We start from the raw sequence: 21689 nt of genomic DNA, 5'->3' as shown, positions 1-21689 counted from the left end.
TGATGAACCAACCAGGTCCCTCATCTTGGGCAGCCTGGCCAGGGAAGAATATAGCAGAACAGTAGCCTCAGGCTGGGGGTCCAGTCCAGCTCTCCCCTTCCTGACGAGTGACTTCACCTCTCTGGGCTTCAATGCCTTCACAGAATTAACAGGGCCCCGCTCCCAAGGTTCTTGTGAGGATTTTTTTTTTTTTTAAGATTTTATTTATTTATTTGAGAGAGAGAATGAGATAGAGCATGAGAGGGGGGAGGGTCAGAGGGAGAAGCAGACTCCCGCCGAGCAGGGAGCCCGATGCGGGACTCGATCCCGGGACTCCAGGATCATGACCTGAGCCGAAGGCAGTCGCTTAACCAACTGAGCCACCCAGGCGCCCTTGTGAGGATTTTTTTGAGACCATGAAGTTTAAAGCCCTCGGCACAGGTCAAGTAGACAATGCTCAATACATTTGACTCCTCTCTCCCCAACCCACCCTGCCCCACCCTGAGCCCCTACCTCACAGCAAAGAAGCACTAAGAATTCTCTACAGGATTTTTATTGGAGGGTGGGAGTGGATATGGCATCATGAAGTCCTTGGTACAGGAGCCAGGGCATGGGAAATTTCGGAGCTCCTTCCAGGGTGCACAGCCCAGAGGAGTGGGGCAGCTCTTCTGGTGTTCAGGAGAAGGCAGTTTTGAGCTGCTCCTTCACTTTGTTGAAAGTCTCAGAAAACCAGTTCCTGCAGGGAGAGATGGGGGAGTCACTGTGTTTGTCTCCCCTCAGGGGGCCCAGGTCCTACCCTCTACCTGCCTCCCTCATCTTCCCCTTTCCCTTCCCCCCAGGAAACAGCATGGCTCTGGTATCTATGGGATTGGGAGGAGCCCTGGGCTGGGTTTCCCAGAGGGACCAGAGCTCTTTGAAGTCAGAATGCTCCAGCCGGGCCCAACTTTGAAGGCTTGCTATCTCTAGCTAGTAAGCCTGCTCTGGCCTAGCTGTCTCCTACTTATCCAAGGGCACTCTTCAGCCTCCTTGTCTTTGCCTAGGCTGTCCCTCTGGCCTGGATTATGTACATATCTTCCTGGCTCAGGGCTTTCGCACTCACCCTCCACAGGGAACATTCTTCCATGTTTCTAGGCCTGGTTGGATTTTCCTAATCACTCAGATCTCAAATTTTTTTTTTTTTAGCAAGACAACCAGGCCTCATGGGGGCTCGAACTCACAACCCCGAGATCAAGACCTGAGGGGAGATCAAGAGTCTGAAGCTTAACCTCCTGAGCCACCCAGGCGCCCCGAAGCAGTAACACTTTAAATGGAGATATGAAAAGGGGTGCCTGGCTAGCTCAGTCGGTAGAGTACACGACTCTTGATCTTGGGGTCGTGAGTTCAAGCCCCACACTGGTTGTTTACACCCACCCTGTTTGTTGTCTTCTTAGTGCTTAGCCCTGTCTGGGCTAATCTCCCGGACATTCACTGGTTTACAATCTGCTCCCTGCGGGCTGGGACTTTATCTTCATCACTATTATTCCCCACATTGGAACAGCCCGGACACGTAGCCGATGCCCAATAAATATTTGTTCATGAATGAATGATTTTCTAAGTGGCCAAATGGAGTTGATGTTGGTTAAAGAGCATATCGAGCATTTACAATGTGCCAGGCACTATGCAAATCCCCTAGTTTGCTTCTCCTCAGAACTACCCCTTTTACAGGCGAGGAAAAAGGCTGGTCCAGATCTACCCCCGAGATCACACAAAGAGTAGTGAGTCTTCACTGGCCTGTGGACCCAGGCCTGACTGACTCCCAAGCTTGGTCTTTCACCACCACGCAGGACCATTTCTACAGCGTGGCCTAGATGGCAGTCAGGAACCTGTCCCCCACATCTAAGCACCCTGTGATCCAGCTGTGACCACAGGGAAGCTGTCCGCCTCTCCAGGCCTCAGTTTCCCCAATCTGTTAGTGATGTACCCCAGCCCTCCCAAGCCCTGGGAAGGTTCCTAACCGGGTCTTCGCAGGAATGTCGCTCTGCTTGATGCTTTCAACGGCTGCCCGGGCCTTGTCCTCCAGGGTGTTACCGAACTCCTTCAGTTTTTCCGGGATGCGCCCCAAAGTGCTGGAGATTTCTGGGGCCGCCTGGGTGGGGGCTGGGCCTGCCCAGAAGATGGGCAGCGGTACAAAAATTTCAGTATTGGGAGCCCTTAGGATGAGATTCCAGGGGTGGGAAAGGAGATCCTTGAAAGTGATTCTTGGAGGTCACGGTGTTAGACTCGGAGGCGGGGTGCGGGGAGAGGGTACTAAAACGACCAGATGGAGCTCAAGCTGCTGGGAATTAGCTTACTCTCAGCACTGCTTCACCCCTCCCCTTTCCAGGCTGCAAAAGCAGGACAGCCAATCCTGGAGGGGCGAGTCAATACATCATCGGTTGCTAGGGCTTCCCACGGCAGATTAGCCACCCGCGGGACCGCCCCCTTAGAGAGCCCTCACCCACCTTGCGGGATTGGGGGTGGGGTGATCGGTGAGAGATAGGAAAACCAGGGCACAGAAGGGGCCCCAGAGCTCTCAAGGGTCCTCCAAGCTCGGACCCCAGACCCGTGGCCAGCTTCAAGCTTCCGAGTCTCAAACTCCCAGATTCTCCTATCCCACTTTTACCTTCCAAAACCATCGCCAGAACCACCACCAAAACTGGGAGCGACAGGAAGAGCCTCATGGCTGGGGGCCGGAGGGGCACTCTGGAAGCAGAAGCAGGGGTGGGAGTGATCAGTGACACCCCTCCTTCCTACCCGGAGTTCCTTCCAAACCCCCTTTCTAGTGCTCTTGGAGGGGCATCCCTCCCCGGCATTGAGCACCAACCTGGATCAGTCGCGGGACAGCACGGTGGGAGGTCCTGGCCCGGCCCAGGCCTTTATCGGGCTGGGGAGGGGGCGGGGCAAATTAATCCCTCCCCTTAAGCCTCAGGCAGATGGCCTTCGCCCTGTGCCCACCCACCTTTTCCTCTTCCCCGCCTGGCTGGTGCGTGGGTCAGGTGGGCCTACGCACATCCCTTAGGCCTAAAGCCTCTTGCTGTTCAACACCTGCACCTCCAAATCTCCCTGACTTGGTGGATCTCAGCGTGCCATAGTCCCTTCCCCACATGGGGGCACTGCCTTTAATCTCTCGCCGTGGCCATCTTCTCTAGGGGGTCTCTCCTGCTGAACACCCTTCTCCCGGCCTGGGGAGTGGGGGCGGGGGGGTGTCTCTCAGTCACTTAGTCACTCTGTAACTCAATTCACTGCAACTCCTCAGGCCTCCTCTTCCACCCCCTCTTCCCTTCTTAGCAAGCCTCTTCAGCACAAGCAAGCAACTCTTCCTCCAAGACTCTAGGGTCACCCCATCTGCCCCCACATTCCCAGTCCCTTGCCACCTCCAGTCTCACTTTCAGACCAGCCCTCAAGCCCCCCCACCTCCCTGCATCTGGGAGCATCCCAGGCCTCCATGGTTGTGCTCTGGGGTCTTTATTCCACAGCCCGATCTCTCTTTGGGGAAGAGGTCCTTTCAGCCTGTCTGAACTGCAAAAGCTCAGCTGCAAAGATCCCAGTGTGTGCGCCTCCATCCATTCCACCAGGCCCCTCTTTGCCCTCTGCTTTCCCACTCTGGAAGCTTCCGGGCCCCCTGGTAAACACTCCATTTGTCCTTACCCCTTTGGGCCCTTCCTGGCACTAGGCGGTCCCCCCTCCCCCCGTCTCTCCTCCCACCACATCCGTCCCTCAGGGCTGGAGTCCAATGGTTCCCCTCTTCTTCTGGCTGCCTTTGACCGCCAGTGATCCCTGGCAGCTGTAGGGAGGGCGGCCCTGGCCTCAGACTTGAGGTTGGCTGGCCTTGTGCCCCCACAACCACGTGTCAGCCTGGGGGTGGTGGGGGGGACCGTTGTGAAAGAGACGCACAGACATGACCCTGGCAGGATTGCGACAACCTCTTGGCCAGCTCAGTGCATCTAGTCCCTGTCAGCCCCCCAGCTGCCTTCCCAGACATCTGCTTCCCCTGCGAGCCTAGCATTCCCCAGACATCCACCCAAAGTTCTGCTCTCCTTCCTTCCTCACCCCACCGGAATAGAATAACAACTTTGCTTTTCCAGTCTCCTCCTTATTCCAGCTACAGGGTTTCCATTTACAGATGGGGAAACTGAGGCACAGCCAAACACAACCAATGGCTCAGCCAGGGGCTAAGGCGCTGGGCGGAGGGGGGGTGTCAGTTCTTTGTCCCTCCACTTTCCGGACTCCAGGCTGTCTCTCTGAATCTCTGCGGGCTTGTCATCCTCCGCCCCACAGCACTCCCTCTGTTCCCCCAAACTCCTTCTGCAGCCCTTGTGCCATCTCTAGACCTGACTGCTATCTTCATCCAGGAGAATTCAAGATTCAGCTCTTCAAGGGGGAGATGTGGCTGAGGCCAGCCCCGGCTATTGACATCTGTGGCTCAGAGGGCTTGGCCCCAGCTCCGGGGCACACAGTGAATCACTAGCACGCTTGGCTGGGACTAGGCCCCCTGCCTCCGAGCCCACTGACCCTTCTCCTCCTCACCCAGGCTGGGTGAGGAGGAGTCATCTGGGGTGGGGGAGGGGTGCCTGCCTCCGCAAGGGCACCCAGCCTCCGCAAGGGCACCCAGCCTGGGTGAGGAGGAGTCATCTGGGGGGTTGAGTCATCTGGGGGTGGGGAGGGGTGCCTGCCTCCGCAAGGGCACTCAGGGCAGCCAGCCCCGTAGGAACCACACGGGAGAGCGCAGGCTGGGCCTGGGAGTTACAGGTTCAAGCCCTGGCCTGTCCCCTGGGCTGGGAACCCTGCTCCCTCCTCTGAGAACTGAGGGGGTGGGAGAGAATGCCAGGGGGCAGCTCCAGGCTCCAGTCCTCACTGCTCCCGAGTGTCAACCAACTGGCTCCCAGCCGTGGACCCCAGGCCTCGGGGGTGGGGTGGGGTGGGGGGTGGGCAGCTGCCTTCTCTCCAGCCAGGATCCAGAACCCAGTAGGCTTGTTGGGCTAGACAAGAGGTCAGCAGCCCAGCTGGAGGACACAGGGAAGGAGGATGAGGGCAGGGGGCCGGGAAGCACGGCTCCGATGAAGACACCTGTTAACCCAGAGGGAACGCCAAAGGCAGAGAGGGCGCAAGAGACGACCGAACAGGTGGAGAGGACAAACCCAGCTGGGGCAAGAAGGGAAACAAGAAACAGGCGAAGCCGCGGAGGTGGGGCAAGAAACTGGAGGAGAAAGAGATAAAAGATAGAGGTGGGGGAAAGCAGGAAGCTAAAAACTGAAGCCTCTCTGCCAAGAGCAGGCCAGGAGGCAGAATCAGATAAGACAGGAGAGCAACAATAAGGGATTCATCCTAACGGCAGGGGTGTCGGGGCTTCAGAGTCCTGACTCCACCGAGCAGGTATCCCGCCGCTGAGCAAGCCCAGGCTCTGAGAGGCTGCTTCCCACCCTCACTCCCGACCCCTGACCCCAGTAGTCAGGGGTGACCACAGGATTTACCCCAGGGGTGGATCTGATCCCAAACCAGAAGGGACAGGAGGGTAGAGGAGAGTGAGCACTGCTGAGCGGAGACAGAGCAAAAAGGGAGACTCTGAAAGGGACAGAAGGAAGCGAACACTGAGATCAGAAAAGACAAAGAGACGCACAAGCAGAGAGGACAGGACAGAGCTGTGTGGCCAGTGTGGGGAAGGAGAGAGAAACCGAGGCACGAGCCGGGAGAAATCACACACGGAGGCCCAGCGGCTGCTGTGGAGCTTGGTGAATCTTTATTAAGCTAGGGCCCTCCAGGTTGGGGCCGGGACAGCGCCTCCTGGAGGCTGGGGTGGGGGGAGGCAGGGGGCACGGGCAGGGGCGGGGCCCACCAGGCGGCGCGCGCCGGGCACTCATTTGGTCTCCACGGGTGCGGTGGTGGGGCTGGCGCCCACGGCCGCCTGCACCTTCTCCACCAGCCCGGCCCACTGGCGCTGCATGTCTTCCACCAGGGGCTCGAACCAGCTCTTGAGGCGGGCCTGGAAGGCCTCGGCCTGCTGGCGCATCTGGTTGGCCTGCTCCTCCATCTTGGCCTGCACCTCCTCCATCTGCGCGCGCACCTCGTCCAGGTGGCTGCGCGCGCGGCTGCCCACCTCCTCCAGCTGCCCGCGCAGCTGCTGGCCCAGGGCGTCGACGCGCTCGCGCAGCGGCTGCGGGGCCAGGTTGGCGTGGCGCGTGCGCGCCTGCTCCAGCAGCGGCCAGAGGCGCTCGCGGATGGAGCTGACGCTGCGCTCGGCGCCCTCGCGCACCCCGGCCCGGTACACGGCCAGGCGCTTCTGCAGGTCCTCGGCGTCCCGCAGCACCCGCTTGCGCAGCTTGCGCATGTGCGAGGCGAAGCGCGCCCGCAGCTCCTCGGTGCTCTGGCCCAGCATGGCCTGCACCTCGCTGCGGTACTGCGTCAGGCGGGCGCGCACGTCCTCCATGTCCGAGCGCAGCCGGGCCTGCGCCGCCTGCAGCTCCTTGGCCACGCGGGCCTGCGTCTCCGAGGCCATGGGGCCCAGCTGCTCCTCCAGCTCCGCCCTGTAGGCCTTGATCTCCTTCATGGTCTCCTCCATCAGCGTCCTGGGGGCCGAGAGAGGGGGGCGGGAGCGTGTGTGCGCGCCGCACGCCGGGAGAGAGAAGCGGGGCGAAAAACCCTGGGGGTGGGGGGGGCAAGGTGGGGACAGGGACGGGCAGAAGCAGAGATGCAAGGGAAGGGTGCGAGGGACTGAGCTAGCCTGATGGACGGGCGGCGGCCAGAGGCAGGAAGAGCGGAGAAAGAGAGCGGTCCAGCAAGCCAGGAGCTCGCCATGGCAAGAGGAAGCAAGACATGACCAGAGATGCCGAAGAGTTGGTGACAGGGCCACCGGCAGAGGTCGGGGGTCCAGAAGGCACTGCCCGCCGGGGAGTGGCAGGGGCACTCACGTCAGTTCCTGGGTGACCTGGTTGCTGAGCATGTCCTCCTGCACCTGGTCAGACAGCGTCTGCACCCAGCGCAGGTAATCCCAGAAGCGGGCCAGCGCCAGCTCCCAGGGCTGGCCAGCCTGCCACCCGGCCTCGGCCTCCACCTCCTGCTCCAGCTCGGGCTCCAGCTCGGGCTCCAGCTCGGGCTCCGGCTTCCCCTGGAGCGGCGACTCCGGCTCCACATCGGCCCAGCATCCTGCACAGAGCAAGTTCACGGCAGTCACCCCACCAGGCACACAGTACCTGGTTCGCAGCAGGTGCTCCGTAAATGCTCTTGCGCTTCTTTAGAGCACTGGCGGCGGGGGGGGGGGGGGGGGGGGTTGTCACCTGACAGGCATATACTGAGTGTCTGTGTCTGCTCCATGCAGGGCCACGCTGTGGTGGTGAACAGAACTAGTCACAGCGGACACTAATCTAGTGCTGTCTGCCTGCCTGACAACTATGCGTTAGGAACTCTTCCAACTCTCGTTTTAAGGGTGGGGAAACTGAGGCCCAGAGAGACTAAAACAGCCGCTCAGAGCCCGTGGATGTGAGGCCTCACACCTGGGCACCCCCCTCAAGGGGGAGACAGACCAGCAGAAGGAGGGACCCAGGGATGAAAGGGGGGCAGGGGAGGCCAGGTGAGGACGGGAGGGGAAGGGACAGGGAACCTGAGCAAGCCCCGCCCACATACCTGCCAGGAGCGCGACCACCAGCGCAGCCCACAGAACCTTCATCTTGCGACCTGCGATCGGTCAGGTTGAGTGAGAAATGTCAATCAGCCCCCAGTGGGCACTCCTCCCACCCCCAGCCCCGCCCCACCCGTTCCGGGCCTTCCAAGTCTTGCCCGCGCCCCATCATCCGCATCAGCCGAATCCAATCACAAACATTTCACCAAGCGGTGCCTCCATTGTTTATCTAACTCCTTCATTGTCTCCTCCTATCTCCCCATCACCGGGTCGGCCTCCGCCGCCCAAATTCCATCCCCCTTTTCGAGGGTTCAAATTCCACTTCCCCTGCCCCGAGTTCCATGCGAGCCCCAACTGTGGCTTATAAATTCCGACCTCACATTCCCCGTTCTCCCTTCACGTTCTAAGCCCCAGCTTCACATCTAAACGTCATCTTCCACCTATTAGCTAACTTAATTCTCATTTAAAAGCCCTCCCCGAAAGAGGAGCGCTCTAGCGACCTGGCCGCCACCCCTGCGCCTCCAAACTAATGGAGATCCGAGGGGGCACCCAGGAGGTGTTCAATAAATAACAGTGACCATTCGTGGGCTCTTGATAGGGGCTCATCTGGTTCTTCCGACAGGTCCAGCTGCTCCCCCATCCCACCTTCCTTCCAGCCAAGACGGGATGCCCCTGCGGCCCACTCCTCCCCTAGGTCCGACCCCGGCTTCCGTCCTCATCCCCAGCTCCTGCTTCTGTCCTGACCCTGGCGTATGACAGTCACCTCGCCCCAGCCCGTCCCTCACAGAAGCCCGGAGCTGGTCTTCTGTGCCCTCAACTCTGTTTCTCACCGGCTCCTGGGGACCCTCCTCCTCGGTCTCCGCTTGGGCTGAGTAGGACTCCGGGATCCCAGACTCGTCCAATTATAATGTTCCCCCTGCCCCGCCCACTCCTGCCGGGCCGCGGCGAGCTGGGCCAGCCCCCAGTCACGAGGTGGGCTGTCCCCTTCCCCTTCACACAGCAGGCAGGGGGAAGGAGGTGGGGGTTGGAGGCCCTGTGATGCCCCCCCCTGCCCCCACGAAGGGAGGTGACATTTTTACCCAGTAACTCAGGCACCTTCCTCTGTTCTGGGGGGCTAGGCACGCCAGGGGAAGGAGCTGCCACTGCTCCCCAGCGCCCATTCCCCGCCTTTCTCTTTTCCTGTGGATGAATGAATAAAGTCTGGGGAGGGGACTGGGGGCCGGAATCCTGGGTCAGAGGAGAAGAGAGGGCTGGAGGCTTGGATTCCCCGGTTCTGAGGGGAGGTGGCTGGGGGCCCAGACTCCTGAGACTTAGGGAGAAGGGCACCGGAGGCCAAGACAGAGACTGGGTGGGAGGGGTGCGGACTGTGTAAACCTGGGTTTTAGTCCTCGCTCCCTCTTTGGCTGTGACCTGAGCCCCCCTCCCTGTTTGCAGATGCAGATCCAGCCCTTCTCCCTAACGGGGACATTGTTTAAGTCCCAGCCTTCACGGGGCTTGAAGCAGTCCTGGGCCCCGTTAGGACTGCGGACTCGGGAACAAAGGGTCTGCGTCCAAATGGGGGCTCTGCCAGCTCCATGACCTTGGACAAATGATCTAGCCTATCTGAACATGCTTACTTCTTGGCCCACAGGACCAGGAAAACGGTCGCACTTACACCACCGTTCGGTGATGCAAGCTGCTGTGTACGAAGTCCCGAGCGCCGTCCCTGGCACGACCTGCTCGGATTGGCCCCAGCGAGCACCAGCACCTTCCGAGCAGCCAGCTCGCAAGTCCCCGCTGTCCCACAGAGAAGCCCAGGTTCCACTGAGGTGGGGGAGGCCACACGGGAAAGGCGGGCTGGGCCTCCTCCCAGGAAGGCGACCCCAGGGCTAGCCAGGTCCAGGCCTCTTGACTTTGGCGTCCGAAGGCGCCGGTAAGGAAGGAGTGGGGTGGCTTCTCCAGGTAATGGGGGGTCCTCTCTGCTCAACGGCCTCCCTCCCCAAACTGTGTGTGTTCCCGCCAGACAAGGTTTCAGCTCCTGTCTGGAGAGGTCAGGGGTGTTGGGAGGGTACTGGAACCCCAGGTGGGCAAAACCCACACCTCGACCTCCTCCCCGCCTATGTGAGCCAAGGAGCCGTCTGTGGCCAGACCGGAGTCGGCCTCCAGCCCCTCCCCTGAGGCCCAGAAGTCCAGAAGCCCTTTGCCCGCTCAGGCAGAGTTGACTCTGAAGTCTTTCCAGGTGCTGGAATCCCTGCGAGCCTTCTGAAGGCTCTGGCCTTCCTGTCCCGAAGTCCTAAGATGTCCCCTGCCCCTTTCGGAACCTGAAGTCCCAGCTTGTGCCCCAATCCCTGCACAGACACATCACCCCTGCTGCTGCAGTCAGCAGGGGGAATCTTCTGGCAGCCTCTCAGGCCGGGTCAGGCCAAGCTGGGGTGTGACCGAAAGACCCAGCCCTGCTGGTGAGGGAGAGCCTGTGATGTCCCAGCAGAAGTCACACAAGTCGCAGGGAGGATGTGTGATCTCAGGCCAGGCCGGACTCCCGGGCAGTAGGTCAGCCTTCCCGGCTCCGCCCTGCAGCGCCCCCTGCTGGCCCCCGTGAGGTCCGTCTGGATGCACTGGGCAAAAGGGGCGACACACGGACCAAGAGACACCGCCCAGTTCACTTTTGTTCACGTATATTTTTTGTCGGTTTTTTTTTTTTTTTCTGTAAAATGTCCTGGTTCTTCCATAACTTATAAACATGATTTATACTGAGGGATGGGTGGGAAAGTGGGCGGGGGCAGACTGACTGGGGATGGGGAAGCTCCTCTTCTTCCTGCCCCCTCAGGGCCGGGCCCAGGGCCCTTTGGGGGGACTCGGATACCCCAACACCTCCCTGAGGTTGTCTGGCCGCCTCTGCCCCTGGTGCTCAGAATCTGGCGTGCCCCTCGATTCTGGAATTCCTCCCGGGACTCCAGGCCCACTAGGCACCCTGCCCCTAGTGCTCTGAATCCTGAAGCGCCCGTGGTTCCAGAATCCCCCCCTCAGCTGCTCGGGTGATGGGTCCCCTCCTTTCCACTGCCCCCCTGACCCCCAAGGAGGGAGGGAAGGGAGGGGGAGGAGGGCTCAGGTCTCCCCTCCGTGGCAGGGGGAGGGGGAGGGGGGATCTGGAGGAGGAAGGGTGGAAGGCGGGGGCCAGGAGGGGCTCAGCCAATGGTGAGGCCAAAGCCGCACTGGAACTTGTTCTTTCGGTGATTCAGGAAGGCCCCAAGGGCCAATGTCAGGGGCAGAGGTGGGAGCTTCTTCTCCAGTGTGGCGCCCACGATCCAGTTGCTGTCCACGGAGCCTGCAGGGAAACAGCTGTGTTGCGAGCCAACTTCCGACCCCGTCCCCGTGGAGTCACACTCCAGGCCACCTCAGATAGCCACCAGCCAAACTGCCGGCTTCTAGACCTCTGACCACACCTGGAAACCTCTTCCCGAACCCCAAGTTCTCCAGTCCTCGGAGCAACTGGCTTAGTTGTCCTCTCCCTCCCCAACCCCTGCTTGATGACCCCTCCCCTCTGGAAGCCCTTGGCCACACCAATTCCACAACCCCCCCCCCATCCTGACCACTCCAGGTCTTCACTCTCTAGGGATGGGTCTGTCACACCCCCAACCTCCACCGTCTGCTTTGGCCTACACACCCACTCAGGGCCGAGTCACCTGATGCCTACTTGTTTCCAAGCAGGGAAACACGCTTGTACCTTTGAAGAGGAGGTTGGCCTTGGGCAGGTCCAGCTGGTACCCGAAGGAGACGCTGGTGTCCTGCATCCTCGTGCTGGCCTCGAACTCCACACCCACCTGCAGCTGGAGGGGCCGGGGCGATGCGCAAGGGTCAGCTTCCCAGGCCGGGCTCCTGGGCACACCAGACCCTGGTCCCCCAGGCCCGCAAAGCCCGCCCTCGCAGCAGGTCCCCGGCCCAGGTCACCTGGTCGCTGGCTTTGTGATAGTAGGTGGCATGCATGCCTGCCTGGCCCAACGTTACTGTCGCCAACCAGTTGTTCACTGTAAGAGAGCGCGGTGGGGGTGGGGTGCAGATTACCAAGGGGGCCAGGACCCTGGACCCCGCCCCCTACCCTACCCCCAGGCCCCGGGCTCACATGTGTACTTCCCAGCTAGAGACATGACAGTGCCTTCCTCCCCAGGCCGCCGGTGGTAGACAAGCTCCCCACCCAGGGCCAGACACGGCGTGATGCTCTGGAGGTAGTGGGCCACGAGGATTCCTGTGGGCCAGATTTGGAGGGGGGGGGGGTGTCACCTTGGCTTGGTGTGGGTCTGTTTCTGCCGGGCCCACCTCCTGCTCCAGGCAGCCTTCCAGGTGTGCCCCTGCTGGAGGCTCAGGGCCCACCCCTCAGGTCTCCCAGGCCCCGTGAGGCGGGCATTCATTTGCCACCACTTGGGAGTCCACGGAGGCTAAGGGAGTGATTCACTGACCCGCAGTGACAAGATTATGTCAGGGGCAGAATCTGGGCTTCTCCACCTCTCTGGCCTGGGTTCTGAACCCTTCCGCCTCTGGGGGCCAGACAGCCTGGGTTCAAATCCCAGCCCCACCACTCGTGGAGTAACAGCGGGCCACTGGGGTCACTTCTCTGTGAGCAAGACTACCTCTTGAGGCGGCCCTAAAGTCTCAAGGAGCGAATGAGGTGTGGTGCAGTGGCCGGGCCTCAGTGATCGCTAGGACCGGCCACGCCAAGGCCTACAGCTTGCCCTCCCTGCCCCTTGGCAGTGGGGTCGGCCCCGAGGCCCCTGGGCGTGGCTAACAGGCGACTGTGCGCCTGCTGGGCTGGATTCCTGGAGCCCAGGGACTGACGCATTCATGCCTGTCTTTGGAGCCGAGAGTAGATACCACGAACGTGATCTACGGGAGAACCGGGGAGGAAGAGAGTCGGAGACGCAGAGGGAGTGACAGTGAAGGAGAAAACAAGACACTTAACGTGGAGAAGTGGAAACAGAATCAGAGAGGGAGGAAGAGAGGGCCGAAGATTCCCAGGGGAGACTAAGAGGACACGGTCGGGCTGAAGTCACGAGCCAGCGAGGAAGAGGAGGATGGAGGAAAGGGGAAGGCAGGGCAGGGACGCAGAGGGACCTGGGGAGAGCGGAGAGCACATGTGTGAGGGGCGGGGGGAGAGCCAGGACACTGGGCCAGGGACAGGACGGAGCAGGAATGAGCGTGCAGGGTCAGAGGCCTCTCCCACTCCAGATGGGGGCTACCAGTGGGGCCGGGGAGGCCGAGGGTTCAGGGTCCCGGCTCCGGTGCTGTGTCATGGTCAGGGGCTGGCTGACCTAACCCCTCTGGGCTTCTGTGAGCCTCGGTGTGCATTCCTTCACCGCGAGAGCAGGAGACTTGGGTCACCGCCTGCAGCCAGCAGTCGTACACCCTGGGCCAGGCTTGTCCCCTCACTCGATGTGGGGGAAATGTGGCCCCTGAGGGAAGAGTAACTGTCTGTGCTCAGAGACAGACTGGGACTTCAACTCAGAGTCTCCGGCCTCTCAGCTCTGGCACCCACTGGGACTTGGGGTGGGGGACCCCCGAACATCCCTCCCACCTCCTGGCCTGCCTCGCCCTCTCCAATTTCACCTGCAGCACAGAGGGATCCTGTTCACGCACACACCTAACCCCGTTCTCCTGCTCAGAACTTGCCATGGCTCCCCAGTGCCCAGGAGACCCAGCTGCAGTGTCCTACATGGCTGGGCCCCAGCTTCAAAATCGAGCCCCTTCCTCTTTCCAGGACACAGCCGTGTCCCTCTAGGCAATGAACACAAGCAGCCCTCTCTTCCCTGTGCATGCACTGTCCCTCCTGCCCGGTGTGCCCTCTCCCCTGCTGAGTCTGGCCGACTACATATTCTCACCTGTTTCCTGAATTTGGCGACTTCTCTCTAGCATGCCCCGATTGCAGCCACGGTCACCATGGGACCAGGGCAGTCACCCTGCTCTGCTTTCACCTTCCCCCTGCCCTGCAGCCTATGCAGAGAGAGGCCACTGGAAGTCTGAGAACTGGGGTCAGAACGTGCTCTACACTGCCTGTCCCTCGTTTCCACAGCTCGGCCCGTTCTCCCCGCTCCCCAAGCCCGTTTCCTGGGCCTCTTCCCCCGGAGGGCTGCCCTGCTCGCAGCTCCTCATAGATCTCCTGAACCCAGGCAGTCCCTCCTGCATGTGTCCACAGCCGGCCCCCCCTCGCCCCCCAAGGCCCGTGGGCTCCCCTGTGGGTTCTCAAGCGGGGGCCATTCTGCAGCACGCGGGGTGGCCGGGAAGAACCTCGTGATCCCGAAACCCCGCAAGAAGGAAAGAAAGCGAGTGAGGTCTGTGAGCAGGGAGGTGGCCTCGGGCAACCGACAAAGCCAGGCAACCCAGCAAAGTCGCACCTCCAGATCCACTTCCCAAGCCTGTTGGGCAGGGAGCGGGAGGCGGAGACGGGGCAGCAGGGAGGTTTGGGCCGCCTCCCCCTGGCCTGCTCGCCTGGGACCCACACCAGGAGTCCTTGGAGAAATCAGCCGGGGCAGGAACGGCAGACACCCCAGGGCGGATGCTCAGGTAAGGGCAGCACCCAAAGGGGGGCGTAGTTCTGGGACCCAGCCAGACAGGATGTCTTTCTGCTCTCCACGCCCTGCGCTCCATGGGCCTTAGGAGCACTGCCCTCCTACCCCCTTCAACTGAACACCACCATCTTAGAGACGCTGTCCCCCCCGCTTTAGGTGAGATGGGGGTGTGGGGGGGGGGGGAGGGGGGCCGTAGTTATAAGCTCTCACTAAGCAACCGGGACTTTTCCCGAGTAGGATTTTTCACAATAGTACTGAAGTCACTGTGTGATTGTTTGTTTAAAAGCCAATGTCCCGGGGCGCCTGGGTGGCTCAGTCAGTTACACATCTGCTTTGGCTCAGGTCACGATCCCAGGGTCCTGGGATCAAGCCCCACGTTGGGCTCCCTGCTCAGTGGGGAGTCTGCTTCTCCCTCTGCCCCTCCCCCCTGCGCGTGCTGTTTCTCAAATAAATCAATCTTAAAAATAAATAAATAAAAAAACCGTGACTTATGTGGCACCCGGTTGGCTCAATCAGTTAAGTGTCCAACTCCTGATTTTGAATCCAGTCATGATCTCAGGGTCCTGGGATTGAGCCCCATGTCAGGCTCCCTGTTCAGCGGGGAGTCTGCTTCTCCCTCTCCCTCTGCTCCTCCCCTCAATTCTCTCTTTCAAAAAATAAATAAAACTGAAGCAAAAAATAAAATAAAATCGTATGCCCCGGCCCCCACTGGGCTGGGCACCCCGTGAGGGGAGGAAGGAGCTGTCTCAATCACTGCTGGGTCCTGGCACCACCCTGCCAAGGGCTGGGCACATGCTAGGTTCGCAGGAGGCTCCTGAGATGAGGCCGAGGCCACGAGGAGGGAACCCAGAAGGAATACAGGCCCTTGAGTTGGGCCATGATTCACATTCCAGCTTCTCGGTTTCCCGGCTGTGTGAACCCGGGCGCCCGATTCCACCCCTGGGCCTCCTTTTCCTCACCTGTGAGATGGGGGCCGGAAAGCCAGGGACACCCCCTGCCCGCTGCAGGACACGGCGCTCCAACACAGTGAGACCCCCAACCCCGCGCCTGGTCTTCCACTGGGAGCCCAAGACGGACTCCCACTCTGGATCCGTCACCCAGAGGGGGATGCCGTTTTTGTGCCCTCGTGACAGATGCTATCACCAGCGTCATTCGAGGGAACGGAAAGAACGAAGAGACGAAGGGTGCCCCCGGGCCTCAGGCACCAGGTAAGAGGGACCCGGACGCCAGTGCCGGGAAGCATGGGAAGCACAGAAGCGGCCAGCGAGTGCGTGCGTGCGGGGAGCCGTGCCCGGGTGCCATCGAGAAGAGCGTGGATTCCGGAGTCTGACCCGCTGTGCATCCTTGGCAGGCGCTTCCCCTCTCTGGGTCTCGGCAAGAGGAGGATAATGGCAGCACCTACCTCCCGGGGCTGTTGAGAGAATCCAACAAGCCATTCTCCTCACTGCTCTATTCCCAGTGCCTAGAATGGCTGAAGGAAAGGACACGCATCACACGCCTAGGGCCTGACCGAGGGCAAGAAGCACCACACGGGACATGCCACTACCATCACTCGCTCCCTTGTCCGGGGTTTTCTCAGTGCCTACTCTGTTCCCGGCACGGTTCCCGGCACGGTTCCAGGTGCTCGGCGCACAGTGGCAAGTGAGACAAGCAAGTTCCTGCCCCGGAAGGGCTGCCACCCCAGCGTGAGAGGTAGGGGATCCCCAGGGGAAGCACTGCAAAGCTCCGGGCACGATGTGGCGCTAAGCGCACACGGCTTTCCTCACAGAAGGTCTTCCTGTGAGGGCAAGCTGTGCCCTGGAACTACTCGTTCAGCCACGTCAAGACCGGAGAGAAGAGCTCCAAGCAGTAGGGACAGCATGTGAAAAGGTCATGGGATAGAAAGAATGCAGCCGTTCCAGAAAGTCTCAGAAAAGCTCATGTGGCCCAATTGCAGGGAGCACATGAGCAGAGGGGGGCAATGACGTCGGGTCTGCAAGGAACATGACATGTTTCTTCCTGAGGTTCCTCATGCCTCCGCGGGACCCGTGGGTGCAGCCTCGCCTAGGAGGCCCCTCCCTCTCTCCTCTCCCATTTCAGCTGCCCCCCTCCTCCCTGCCCGGGGAGCCCCTTCTCTTCCTTGGGGAGCTCAGAGGCCATACCTCCTCCGAGGAGGCTCCCTAGCCTCCAGCAGGCAGAACTGAGAGCTCTCCCCAGGATTCAGGCTTCCTGCCTTCACAGAGCCACTCAATGCCCAAGAGCCGGCTCTCCAAGACTGAGCAAATGGCGGGGCGCCTGGGTGTCTCAGTTGGTTAAGCGACTGCCTTCGGCTCAGGTCATGATCCGGGGAGTCCCTGGATCGAGTCCCGCATCGGGCTCCCTGCTCGGCAGGGAGTCTGCTTCTCCCTCTGACCCTCCCCCTCTCATGTACTCGCTCTCTCTCATTCTCTCTCTCAAATAAATAAAATCTTAAAAAAAAAAAAAAAAAAAAGACTGAGCAAATGGCAGCAGGAACCCACACTCCCATCCTTCGGGTCGTTCAAGCCCAAACCTACGGAGTCATCCCGCTCCTCCTGCTCGCCTCCCACACCCAATCCACCGGCTAACCCAGTGCGCTCCACTTTCAAAGCACATCGGGCCTGACCACTCCTCACTCCTCATAGTCTGCTCTCTGCTGGGCAGCACGGCGGGTCCTGTTAGAAGCTAAATCAGCTCCTGTCCCTCTCAGGCTCGCAACCCTTGGTGAGGCCCCTGACTCATTCAGAGTGAAGGTTGAAGTCCTACAAAGCCTCAGCTGATTTGGGCCCTTTACCCCTGTGACTTCCAACTCTCCCTCTTTCCCTACCCATTACAACCACCCCCTCCTGGCGTTCCAGTAAAGTGTCCTGCCTCAGGGCCTTTGCGCTTGCTGTTGCCTCGGCCGAAGAGCTCTTTCCCCACAAATCCGCTTGGCACCTTCCCTCAAATCCTTGATCTTTAATCAAATATTACCTATCTAAGGAGGCTTTCTCTGAGGACACCACCCCACACCCCTCCCAAGGACCTAATCTTTCCCAGCCCCCCCTCACCTGACTTTTTTTTTTTTAAGTGCTTGTGTCCAGGTCCTCTGGAATGGAAGCTCCCAGAGGACAAAGTGAATTCTCCTTGTTTGCCGCACCTTATCCTTGGTGACTGGAATGTACACGGTACACGCCCAAGCAACACTCACGCTGAATGTAAAGTGATCAAAGAAACACCCAGAGACAGAGCAAAAAAAAAAAAAAAAGGGGGAACCAAGAAGAGTCTAGACGTACAGGCACAAGTCAGGCGGCCCCTGTCTACACCAACCCAAACAGGAACTTTCCTGGTCAGCTTCTGTCTCAGACTCAGACTACCTGCCCGAACTGCACGTGGACCCACCCACCCTGGGATCTCTGCACCGAAACCACCCCAGAGCCCCACAAGTAACAGAAGCAGCCCACATTCCCCTGGGACCTGTTACGGGCCCCACACCTCTTGAAGTTTCTCACACAAAACAACGTAAATGACCTCTTCAGCAGCCCCGTGAGGGAGCCCAATGTTACAGACGAGGAAACTGAGGCCCACGGGGGTGAGGGAACTTGCCCACAGCTGCAGTGAAGCCAGGGACAGAGCAGGGGGTTGGAACCTACTTGCCTACACCGCATGCTATGTTGTGGGTGTTTCCAAAGTCACTCCTGCCCCCGACCATTTCTAGATGGTAGAAAAGGAGGTCCGGAGAAGGGAATGGATTGCCGGGAAAGCTGCAACTGAGATTGAACTGCCCTCCAGGCCCGTGGCTCTTACCTGAACCCACCAGGACGTCTGGGTTCCCCAGGGTGACGGCTGCTGTGAAGTCAGAACCCCGGTACTCCCCGTCCACCTGCCAGTTCACGAACTTGGACTGCTGGGTCTGTAGGGGGGAGGGACAGTGTAGAGGGCAGCCGGGTGCTCAGGGTGGCTCGGGGAGCAGCTGACGTGGCTCCTACTCACCTGGATGGCCATCTTGGACCGGAGGCCAGGGCCCAGCTGGTGAATGACCTGAGCATTGAGGCTGCCACTGTTGTCCATGTCACCCACCAGCACGGGGAATGCCTGTGGCGCAGAGGGCAAGGTCAGAGGTCAGAGGTTTAGCATTATAGAAATACAAGCGTGGTGAGCCTAGGTGAGAAGCCTAGCATCAGAAAACCTCGGACTGAGGTCCCCTCCTCCAGGAAGCCCTCCCTGACCACCTAGGCTGAGTCAGGTGCCCCTCTGGGCTCCTCCTCCCCCCGCCCCCCCGCCTCCCCGCATTTCAGTCCTGCCTACCCTGGACAGTCACTCTCTGGGGACAGGTCCGTTCCCTTTCTCTACTAGACTGTGAACCCCAGGGCCGTTTCAGTCACTGCTCTGTCCCCAACACTGCCCAGCACAGGGCTGGGCACAGAATGCAGTACAATGGTTTGTGGAATAAAGGAATGTCCTGAATGGCAATAGTTGGTATAAGCAGAGACGTAATTCAGTCCCTCAGCTCCACCTGTGTTCTGCCCAGCCTCCTTCCAGGCCTCCAGTTTCACCCCCATTCCCTTAACGCAACCTCTGCATGGCAGCCCAAGGGAGGGTCCTAGAGTGTCAATCTGACCATGTCTTTCCCCGTCCAAATCTTTCTGTGGCTCTTCACTGCCCCCTAGGGAAAGTCCAAATGCCCTGTGTGGCATTCAAAAGCCCTGCTTTCTCTGGGTCATCACTGTCTGGTGACCTCGGCCCTGACCCAGCACAGGGCTGGGCAGGGAGCAGGGCTTCAGGATGAAGGAGTGACCATGTTCCAAAGCACCTCGGAGAGACAGTCCCCACCTCCCAGCACCCTCAGCAGCCCAGCCCTCCTAATATTAACAGAGCCTTCTCTGCCTGGTGCTTGGCTACATATTGGTTAGAAGAAAGATACAATGAACAAAAGACAAAAGGAACCTCACCTCTGTGGGACTCAGCTGCTTTGTTCCCACGTACGTGACCCCGAAGTGGTAGTTGGACTCCCCAATTGTGCTGAGGGCTACTGTGTGGTTTACCTGGGAGAGGAGGGAAGGCTGTGGGGATGAGTCTGTGGGCCACCCGCAACAGACCCAGCTGAACCCGCCCCCAGCAAAGCTCCCTAAAAGCCTGGGATGCGGGTACTTGCCAACCTGGCTTCCCCACCGTGGAGAAAAAGACAGGCAGCTCTGGGTGGGGCAGGGGATGAAGACTGGGAGGTTGAGCCTGACTAGATTAGACACTCAGAGAAAAGATAAGCTGGAGACGAGGCTACATACCCGGTACTTCACTCCTGCCTGGATGTGAAAGGTGGAGGGGCATCCCCGGGTTCTGGGTCCCTAAACACTTCCACTGGACCCAATGAGCAGTCAGACTGGCACTGTGTCTCTGAGTCTTTTCAGGTGCCCAGGAGCCTAGCCCTTTAGGGGGAGTGAGGGGGTTGTATGCGTAGGCGCAGGGAGATGGTTGGGATGACCTCTGGAGAGTAAGGGCACCAGGAAGGCTCACCTGGAAATGGTTACTCAACCCTTTGTTGACTGTGAGCTTGACACCTTCCATCTGAATGGGAAATAGCTCTGAAGAAGAGAAGCGCTGTCACTCTCCACACACATACACCCCTACGCCAACACGAGGACTCTCATCCCTTCCTTCCCTACGATGCCAGCTCTCCCTCCTCCAAGGACCCACAAGCAAAACATCACACAAAGCACCTCAACCAATAGAGACCGTCTCACCTAATACACGGGGCCAGGACCAGGGCCCTTCTTTGCCTGCACCCAAATCCCAGTGCCACCGCTTACTACCCATGTGACCCAAGGCAAGTCACTTTAACTATGTCAAACTTGTCACCTGTAAGATGTCATCTGTAAGCTCACCACGTGGAGACATTGCAAGGATTTAGTGAATTAACATATAGTGAACGCCAGAACAGTGCTCAGTAAGTCACCACCACTCTTACTATCTTAACTGTTCCAAGCCAAGATCCCGAAGCCTTGGGTTCCACCCCCACTGGACCCTGGCTGACACTGTGACCTTGGGCCTCAGTTTCCTTCCCGACCACATAAGAAGGCTGGCTTGGCTGATCCCCGGGGCTCCTCGAGGTCCCTAAGGCTTTCCTCTACCGCTCTGCCATTCCATCCTGAGGTTCCACCATGTGATCCCATCGTTCTATGCCCCAAGTCCAACGTTCCACCATTCGATCCCAACGTCAACTCCTAACGCTCTGTTAAATGTTTCCAATGGTCCGTGCCAATTCCCAAGGTCCTCTGAGTGCTCCCCCTCCCCCCGAGATGCGGGCCCTCACACCCCTGCCGGGTCCGTCGCCCCTCACCCTTGCATTTCCGGTGGCACTCCTCGAACGTGCCGGGGTTGGGCAGGCAGCCGCAGGCCCCATCGTCCGCGGTCCCTGCGGCGCTGCCTGCCGCAGCACCGGGGGTCCGTTCCGAACCTCGACCCGCGCCAGCCCCAGCGCCCAAACCGCCCCCGAGCGGCGGCAGCGTGAAGCCAGGAGGAGAGGGCGGTGGCGGCGGCAGTCCCACGAGGGCGGGCGCGGGAGGTGGCGGCGGCCCTGCGGGCGGCGAGCTAGCGGCCAAGACGTTCCCCATGGTCGCCTGCAAGGGGAAAGGTCAGAGGGCGAAGGTCAGGGCCCGCGCGCTCCGGCTCCAGTCCCAGCCAAACCCCGCTCTGCTCCGGGCCCCGGTTCTCACTGGCGGCAGCGCCCGCACCCGGCCTGGGCTCCGCTCCCACCCCGTGCGCCACGCGCAACCGAACCCGCTGCCGCCGCCGCCACCACCGTCGCCCCGCCCCGCCCCGCCGAGCCCATTGGTTCGGCGTGCCCTGGGATCCGCCCGCTAGCTTAAAGGCCTGGCCTTGCAATTGGAGTCATGGCTGGGAGTCCCACCCACCTCTTTGGGCCGTCCTTTTCTATTGGTTCCCACTCACAGGAAGGTCGAGACACACCCCCCCGCCTTTTCCATTGGCCCGCGGAGACCGCATCTATTGGCCCTCAACGCCGCGGGTTCCGTTGTTCGCCCGCCATTGGTCTGCGCTGCGCACTTTGAAACGCCCACTGACTCGTCGCCTCCGCCCCTCTCCAGAGGGCGCCCCCTCTTTCGACTCCGCCCCGCGGCGAAATTGCCACTGTAATTGGTCAGCCTTGGCCTTGAAGCATTCTGATTGGCTCTGGCGGGTACAGGAGACCGATCCTGGTGACGTAATCGGTCTGGTACGTTCATTGGCTAATGTGCCAGGGTCGAGGGACACGGGTAAAGGTGGGTTGCGCAGCAGAGGCTGCTAGGCAGCAAGGTCAGGCCTCTCGTCCCACCAGGCACCGCGGCAGAGGGGCAGTCCCCTAGTCCAGAGCCGGCGACCGAAAACCGGAAGTGCTGGCCCTTCCCACAGTACCTCGGGAGAATTCTAATCGGTTATCCGAACCCTGTCAGGCTTCTTCTTACCCACAATGCTCCTTAGCTATTCTAACGCGACAGTTGCCGTAGACCCACTCCTTTTGTTACCCATCATGCCTTCTGTTCCCCGCCCCCACTTGCGTCACTGCGGCTTCT

At 60.1% G+C, this 21689-nt stretch overlaps 3 protein-coding genes across 9 annotated transcripts; all 3 read right to left on the bottom strand.

Annotated features, from left to right (window-relative positions):
• Nucleotides 1–516: 516 nt before the first annotated feature.
• APOC1 (apolipoprotein C1) lies at nucleotides 517–3669 on the bottom strand. Of its 2 annotated transcripts, none has more exons than XM_064580365.1 (4): nucleotides 3646–3669; nucleotides 2621–2700; nucleotides 1974–2121; nucleotides 517–715 (listed from the first exon to the last, which is right to left on the bottom strand). In XM_064580365.1, the coding sequence occupies exons 2-4, from the start codon at nucleotides 2676–2678 to the stop codon at nucleotides 655–657; spliced, it is 267 nt and encodes an 88-aa protein (XP_064436435.1). In that variant the 5' UTR covers nucleotides 2679–2700; nucleotides 3646–3669; the 3' UTR covers nucleotides 517–654. The 2 variants fall into 2 exon arrangements, with proteins under 2 accessions (XP_064436435.1, XP_045746357.1); XM_045890401.3 differs by lacking the exon at nucleotides 3646–3669 and adding an exon at nucleotides 2822–2900.
• Nucleotides 3670–5712: 2043 nt separating this feature from the next.
• On the bottom strand, nucleotides 5713–8548 carry APOE (apolipoprotein E). Of its 2 annotated transcripts, none has more exons than XM_064581136.1 (4): nucleotides 8440–8548; nucleotides 7615–7665; nucleotides 6903–7137; nucleotides 5713–6560 (listed from the first exon to the last, which is right to left on the bottom strand). In XM_064581136.1, the coding sequence occupies exons 2-4, from the start codon at nucleotides 7655–7657 to the stop codon at nucleotides 5852–5854; spliced, it is 987 nt and encodes a 328-aa protein (XP_064437206.1). In that variant the 5' UTR covers nucleotides 7658–7665; nucleotides 8440–8548; the 3' UTR covers nucleotides 5713–5851. The 2 variants fall into 2 exon arrangements, with proteins under 2 accessions (XP_064437206.1, XP_064437207.1); XM_064581137.1 differs by having other exon boundaries at nucleotides 8373–8467.
• A 1694-nt stretch (nucleotides 8549–10242) lies between these two features.
• TOMM40 (translocase of outer mitochondrial membrane 40) lies at nucleotides 10243–20988 on the bottom strand. Of its 5 annotated transcripts, none has more exons than XM_064581133.1 (11): nucleotides 20835–20988; nucleotides 20459–20738; nucleotides 19636–19703; nucleotides 19074–19166; nucleotides 18115–18216; nucleotides 17929–18034; nucleotides 15548–15616; nucleotides 11709–11831; nucleotides 11537–11613; nucleotides 11313–11415; nucleotides 10243–10913 (listed from the first exon to the last, which is right to left on the bottom strand). In XM_064581133.1, exons 2-11 carry the CDS (start codon nucleotides 20730–20732, stop codon nucleotides 10774–10776), a joined length of 1155 nt encoding a protein of 384 aa, XP_064437203.1. In that variant the 5' UTR covers nucleotides 20733–20738; nucleotides 20835–20988; the 3' UTR covers nucleotides 10243–10773. The 5 variants fall into 5 exon arrangements, with proteins under 5 accessions (XP_064437203.1, XP_064437205.1, XP_045747672.1 ...); XM_064581135.1 differs by having other exon boundaries at nucleotides 15548–15556; nucleotides 20835–20987; XM_045891716.2 differs by lacking the exon at nucleotides 15548–15616 and having other exon boundaries at nucleotides 20835–20987.
• Between the last annotated feature and the right edge of the window lie 701 nt (nucleotides 20989–21689).

Source organism: Mirounga angustirostris, unplaced genomic scaffold (assembly GCF_029215605.1).
Source record: "Mirounga angustirostris isolate CCGP_5_RB_7025 unplaced genomic scaffold, mMirAng1.0.hap1 SCAF_16, whole genome shotgun sequence".
NCBI lineage: Eukaryota > Metazoa > Chordata > Mammalia > Carnivora > Phocidae > Mirounga > Mirounga angustirostris.
The sequence above is the reverse complement of the archived record's forward strand: the minus strand, read 5'-3'. Positions and strand labels throughout refer to the sequence as shown.

Coding starts and splice junctions, on each gene's coding strand:
- APOC1 (XM_064580365.1), bottom strand. CDS start 2,678: ATGAGGCTCTTCCTGTCGCTCCCAGTTTTGGTGGTGGTTCTGGCGATG. Junction 2,122..2,620: donor TCTGGCGATGGTTTTGGAAG/GTAAAAGTGGGA, acceptor TCTTCTGGGCAG/GCCCAGCCCCCACCCAGGCG. Junction 716..1,973: donor GACATTCCTGCGAAGACCCG/GTTAGGAACCTT, acceptor CTCTCCCTGCAG/GAACTGGTTTTCTGAGACTT.
- APOE (XM_064581136.1), bottom strand. CDS start 7,657: ATGAAGGTTCTGTGGGCTGCGCTGGTGGTCGCGCTCCTGGCAG. Junction 7,138..7,614: donor GGTGGTCGCGCTCCTGGCAG/GTATGTGGGCGG, acceptor TGCTCTGTGCAG/GATGCTGGGCCGATGTGGAG. Junction 6,561..6,902: donor CAGGTCACCCAGGAACTGAC/GTGAGTGCCCCT, acceptor CTCGGCCCCCAG/GACGCTGATGGAGGAGACCA.
- TOMM40 (XM_064581133.1), bottom strand. CDS start 20,732: ATGGGGAACGTCTTGGCCGCTAGCTCGCCGCCCGCAGGGCCGCCGCCA. Junction 19,704..20,458: donor GTGCCACCGGAAATGCAAGG/GTGAGGGGCGAC, acceptor TCTCTTCTTCAG/AGCTATTTCCCATTCAGATG. Junction 18,035..18,114: donor GGTCCAAGATGGCCATCCAG/GTGAGTAGGAGC, acceptor TCCCCCCTACAG/ACCCAGCAGTCCAAGTTCGT.